General features: G+C 34.9%; 1 protein-coding gene across 3 annotated transcripts in view; it reads right to left on the bottom strand.

Annotated features, from left to right (window-relative positions):
• Nucleotides 1-1,255: 1,255 nt before the first annotated feature.
• Nucleotides 1,256-6,639, bottom strand: part of LOC140164194 (spermatogenesis-associated protein 20-like) — a 115,093-nt gene continuing 109,709 nt past the window's right edge. For 2 of the 3 annotated variants that reach the window (XM_072187438.1, XM_072187439.1), the window contains exons 15-16: nucleotides 5,577-5,776; nucleotides 1,257-1,830 (exon numbers count right to left, since the gene is read on the bottom strand). In XM_072187438.1, the coding sequence (XP_072043539.1) occupies nucleotides 1,579-1,830; nucleotides 5,577-5,776 (452 nt within the window). In that variant the 3' untranslated portion in view covers nucleotides 1,257-1,578. Of the gene's footprint in view, nucleotides 1,831-5,576; nucleotides 5,777-6,639 lie in introns of all 3 variants that reach the window. The other variant, XM_072187440.1, reaches the window with a different exon arrangement.

The following is a 6,639-nucleotide window of genomic DNA, read 5'->3' as shown; positions in this document are numbered from 1 at the left end:
TTTTTTCACCAATGATAGGAAACATATACTACTACCCTCTTACAGCTTGCAATATAAAGTGTCGGTAAGTTTTAATTTTAATTGTATTTACTTATTACAATTCATCTTATTTTCATTTTTAAATAAACACGCGTTAATTTATGTTGAACTAAAAGTGTTTGAGGGCAGTTGAATGAGCAGAATGCCGAGAACAGGTAGTTTGAATAGAATACTCATCCGTGTGCAACATCGTTTTTGGTGTGTTTTCTAAGAATGTTTATTTCTTCAAAACCATTAGAGGTAAAGACATGATTTTTTCACCAGTAATAGAAAACATAATATCCTGTTACAGCTTACAAGCACAAATTATTAAAATGTCGGTAAGTATTTTATTTTAATTTTTGAAGTTGGGTACAGTTCATTTTAAATCACCCTGTATTATCATCTTTGATTGTTGGTGGAGCAAGTTTTACTCAGAAAAAGTCCAAGAATCCCTTTTATTATAATACACAATAATTGTTGGCTATTCCAGTTGAAATCCACACTACCCCTGTGGAAGGTTTTGGATATATCTAACACAGAGGAGTATGTTTTTCCAATGTAATTGGTCAGGGTTAATCATTTTAAAACCCATACTCCCTCTGTATTATGGATTTACATATATCTTACACAACTGGAGTGAGTATTTCAAATGGAAGTTACCCAACTGTCTATTCTATTTAAAACTTATACTCCCTCTGTGGAAGACTTTAGCTAAATCTTCCACAGGGGTAGTGTGGATTTTAAATGGAATAACCCAATAGCAATGTTGATAACCTATTTACATTATATTTACACTTCATTTAAAAATAATATGAAATACTGTAAAAGTAGAAATTTTCGCGGTACATCAATTTTTGTGCTTTTTGCGCAAAACACATCTACTGTGAAAAATAACAACACAAATATGTTCTTTTAATGTATAGGTCAATGTAAGAAAACTCAAAATCATGAGATTAAAAACAAGCAATATAGTTCAGAATCAGCAAAGTGCGAAAAAATTACACACGCGAAAATAACCACTTTTACAGTAGTATTAAAGCCTTTGTACGATCTTTTTACAGAATTTACCTTTATTTTTTTCAAACCCAATTTTTTGGCATATTTGTAATACTTACACATGTTCTAACTTAAATCTATGAGCAAACTGTCAAATTCGCCCTATTTGTAGTAAAACGGGATGATTTTCTGTTGGTCCAACATAAAATCATAATTTTTAGATTATGATTTTATGTCGTAACCAAACTGACCGCGTAAGAGACTAACTCTGAGGCCGCACTCGCTGTCCTAATCCAAATAGTGCGAGATGTTTCGAGTGATAGAGGTGAAGTTTATGATGTTGTTTCTTTGCAAATTCCCAATGTTTTTTGCGTCCAAATGTATTGGGAACTTTCATAATGATTGCATATTATCATTTTGGAAGAAAAAAAGAAAAATCTAAAAATTTAAGTAATGAAATATTGTATTTAAAGGCCCATTCAGTGATCATAAAAATCATCAAAATTATACGTCTTCAGGTTTAAATAGTCCATTGCATGATTGTCTCTTCTCACAAAATCTTTATTGTTTCAACAATTCCTGGAGCTCTGCCACCGTGTTGACAGGCAGCTGACACTGATAATTCTCACAGACGTACGCCGTCGCCTTCCCATCTTTCTTCTGTAGAGTTGAGAGCAGATTTAGCTTGGTGCTGAGAAATGAAGAGGAATCTCCATCAGACAGAATAAGAACTTTGTTTGGGAGGAACTGAGAGTGAATGCAAGAAAGGAGTTCCTTGGTGTCAGATGCTTCTTTGTCTCCATGAATGATTATCTGGAAAAAGATAATAGAAACAGGATGATTATCTGTAACAGATAATGAGATATAAGATGATTATCTGTTAAAGATAATAGAACATAGGATGATTATCTGGAGTGGATAATATTTAAGATGGGTGACCTAATCTAGAGCCTCATCCCCCACTTTTTCCTCTCAAAATGGAAATTTTGGCATCAGAAGAAAGCTCATATTTTTCTGATAAATGGCAGTGAAATTTTACAATCAAATTATATTCCGTTTGGTTGTTATGAATGAAAAAGTGATAGCCTCATTTTTTTATTTTCAATGGGACAATGTCCATACGTGGCGTGCAAAAAAATTGATACACATTTTGGCCCATGATTGGGGTAAATTGTAGTGGGAAACAGGTCCATTCCCATTTTCTTTTCTGTCCCAATTTTTTTAATTTTTTGTCGGGGGTACTTTTCTCTTTCATTTTTTGTCTACAACGCCTGATAATACCAATTCTTTTTGATTGAAACATTTTTAGATAAATAATCAATGTGAGAGGACCATGATATATTATAATCAAACTTAAAACCTAGATATTTGAAATCATCAACCTTTTCAATAATTCAATTGTTGTATTTAAGATTTACATTACTAAATTTATATATGATATGTGACTCCTCGGCACAACCGAGCCCGGATGTCGCCAGTGCCACTATTGAGATATGCTCCATCGAACTTAACAATAAACAATAGGAAACAAAGGATTTATTGACTGTTTTATTGATTTTTCACTACTTAAATGTCAAGTACTATAGACATGATATACATCATTTTAAAGCTAATTTCAAGCAGAATATTTTGGTTGAATATCTCAAAAATGATTATTGGCGACTTCAGGGCTCAATTGTGCCGAGGGGTCACATATGATTGTTACCAAGGATCATTAATGGTAGTGAATGTAGCTCTTATATAGAGCTATTATACATGCACAGTGTAGTGGCTAATGTCCTACAGCTATATGAGGGCGAGATGGCCGAGTGGTTAAGGCGTTGCGCTGCCGGCCGGGAGATACGATCGACGAGGGTTCGAGCCTTGGGCTTGCCTTAGGTGAAAATTCTCTTCCCTCCCAAAAAGTTCCTATATGGTCAGGAATCCTTCAATTCAGTTCAGAAATTTAATCTCAGAATTTAATTGAAGAATTTCTTCTCGCCCCATACACTGCTTATCACGTGCAGATATAGGTAGTGTATGTGCTTCGTCCGTGGTTCGGAAGTCACGTAAAGCCGTTGGTCCCGTTTACAGGAGGGCTCTCGATCATCCCTGTGCACGTAAAAGTGTCAGAGCTATTCGGAAAGAGTAGGGGATCACCCCCGGTTCTGGTATCTGTACCCCCTTCCCCTAGGTTCCAGGGCAGTAGTAGTTGTCTGTACAGTGATAGTAATAGATTTGTTGTGTTTGTGAAATGGTGATATAGATTATACATGTAAAAAAAAAAAAAAGAAAAAATTACACTGCCGTTGCAGTGACGCGTGAATTGTCGAAATACACTGCCGTTGCAGTGGTGCGCCTGAAAACAATAGGCGGGATTTCCTTGAATTATTATTATTATTATTATTATGGCTAATACACATTTCAAAAAAAGTAAGAACCGGATGTCGGATGTCGCCAGTGCCACTATTGAGATATGCTCCATCGAACTTAACAATAAGCAATAGGAAACAAAGGATTTATTGACTGTTTTATTGATTTTTCACTACTTAAATGTCAAGTACTATAGACATGATATACATCATTTTAAAGCTAATTTCAAGCAGAATATTTTGACTGTTATGAATGACGCAATGAAGAGGTTTTGTAAAGTTATCTAAAAAGATTGACGGAAATACAATAATATTTTCCACAAGAATGCTGATTTTCTGTAAAAAATGTTCTTGTGAAATCAGCGAGTGATTTACTCAGTATATTACCCTCACCCTAACCCTAACTCTAATCCTTTAGTATTTCATGCTCTTTCAGGGTAAGGGTAGGCTAGGGTTAGGATTAGAGTTGGGATTTGTTTGGTATTCTCTTAAACGAAGTATACACCTTACTGCTAGGTGTTACATAAACTGAAGTGAAATGCCTGTAGCATAATAATATTCCATTCTCATGTAAATTTCTTATTAAAAACGATATATTTCTTATCGCCCCAGGCTATATTATTTGACGTCATCCAGTTCTACAGAGCACATATGTAATTTTGAGTGGTTTACATTTCTTAAATAAAGAGATATTTTGCTCCACAACGCCGGTTCCCCCCAAGAAAATCGGACATTCCTAAGCGAAGATACTGAGTTCGTAAGTTATGGTATTATAAAATTGGAAATTGAGATCTCGGCAATATTATTGACAAAGGAATGACCTTGAAAAATGTCTGAAAAAATACAAGATGCCAGTTATATTCTGGTCTGAAATTATCAGACAATATTTTAAACATTTTTTTAACACCTATATTAACATCACAAATTTGCAACAAATCCAAATTGTGAAAAAATCACCCTGGGCAGATTTTTTGCCATTTACGATCCTGCCCAAAAGTGTCTCCTTTCAATATACCACATCACATATGTTATACTGCCTGGTTTGATCTCACTAGGATCCGCAACATACTCATCTATCAGGGGCACAGTTCTTAAACCCCAATACATTTGTACATTCATTGAATGACCTTTGAAGCTTTGGGTACAAAAATTCATACTCTGCAACTTGAGGTCAAATTTTGCACTATGGTTGTTTAATTGAGGTTGTTGAACTATGCCATTGGGATGAGGCTATCGTGGTCCATAGTGTCTTGTCATGTTTAGCATCATCTTATACATATCTCTTCATCTGATTTTTCTTACATATCACATTATCAATCACTTGTCAGTGTGTGCACCTGCTAAGTCTGACCTTGTACTTTTGATTAATTATTTAACATAATCGGTGAATCCGACAGACATGACGCCTAAAGGAATAACTTATGGTTGGTCTGAACCCTGGAATTATGGAAATTTCGGGCCTCATAGCTGCTAAATTGTTGCTCTAAAGTATATAAAAGTATACATATTTAGAATGGCAAACACTTGATAAGTTCATCTGTGAGGTCAAATTTGGGCCAAAATGCCCATTATGGCCCAAAATCCCCAAAAAAGGTTTTTTTTGGCCCACTTCTTTTTCTTTGCCATTCTAAATATGTATACTTTTGTATACATTACACCAATAATTAAGCAGCTATGAGGCCCGAAAGTTTCCATAATTCCAGGGTTCAGACCAACCTTAAACGTCATAATGTAAATGTCAAATAAAATTGTGTTGGTAAATTGTTTTTTGCCGGATGTGTTGCTCGAGATTCAAAACCCATAGTCATTTCTATCACTAGTTTTGACAAAACTATGGACCCATAGCTAAGGTTATACCAAAAGTCAAAATGTTTTAGCCAAATTTTAACACAAATTATCTTTAGTTGTTACAACTTTTTCCCTTAATTCTGGTGATATTTCAAAACTATGGAGGCAAAGACAAAAACAAATTCCTGGTTGCATCATTTTGACCTGGTATTATCATACATATACCATTTTCTAGAGAGATTGTACATGTTAAAGTCTTTTGAACTTCCAAAAAAAGGCTTTATTTGTATTTACACTATTTTGGCCCAATAACGGGTGAATTTTGGTGGGAAATGGGGTTCCTTTCCCCTTTTCTTTGCCTTCGTGATAGGGGGCACTTTTCTCTTTCACTTTTTCGTACCTATACACAAAGAATATTACCTGCTTGGGTGTGCCCAGATAGAGTAACAATGCTGACACCATTTCAGGCAATGCCATTGGTATCTTCTTCAGTCTGTTTTCAAATGCAGTGAATATTTTCTCTGCTCGTTCTTTCCATGCCGTGTTATCAGTGAAGTGTGACAATCGCAACAGATTCAGGGCTGACACTGAGTTGCCACTAGGTTCTGCACCATCTTGATCTGGTATGAAGGAAAAAATTAAATTCAAAAATTAGAGATAATTACTTTGCAATATGAGGGAAAATGGGCCAAAAATTGCAATTTTGCATGATTTCTTACAATATTGCAGTCATCAAAGTCAAGACTTGGCACAAGTGGCCAGGGCCCAATGATTTTGCAGGGATTTGCGTGGAGTTTTGCCAATATCACATGTTTGAAGAACAGTACTTGAGCAAGGTTTGCATCAAACTTATCAGAACAATTTAAAATGGCAGAAAGCAAGTAGAAAACTTTATATTTTGCTGAAATTTGGCATCAAATTGGTGGATTGTGCAAATTACTTGAAAAGAAGTTATATTATACACTGTCCGTCTGATTGTTTTTCCTAACCCTAGTGTCTTTACTGAGCAATAGTTAGGGTTGTATTGCACTTCAGTTGGGAGTGACAAATATAATAAGGGACCGTATTATCAATATCAATTCAATTCAATTCAATTCAATTCCCTCAAATGAGGGAAATTTATTCAGTATATAAAGGTCTCCGGCCCTAAAATACATTGTAAACTACATAAACAATATTAACGTATACATCTACTGACGAAAGTATATATCTCTCTTCTTACATGCAGATATTTACACAAATTTGTCAAGATCCTGCTATCAGAAGTCTGCATGAATTGGCAATACTTCAGTTCAGATGGTTTTTACGATAGTATCTAGGAATAAAACGTTGCCGCTCATTCCTAAAATAATCACACACTAGAACAAAATGCAGTTCATCTTCGACTGGCCTATTGACTGACATGTTAGCACATCTATGATAGTTACAGAAATGAAAAAAAAAATAGATTTTTGATCATTTTTTATATATTCTGATTTGATTG

This window comes from Amphiura filiformis, chromosome 11 (genome assembly GCF_039555335.1).
Source record: "Amphiura filiformis chromosome 11, Afil_fr2py, whole genome shotgun sequence".
Lineage (NCBI taxonomy): Eukaryota > Metazoa > Echinodermata > Ophiuroidea > Amphilepidida > Amphiuridae > Amphiura > Amphiura filiformis.
Note: the sequence above shows the minus strand (reverse complement) of the source record. Positions and strands in the feature narration are given on the sequence as shown.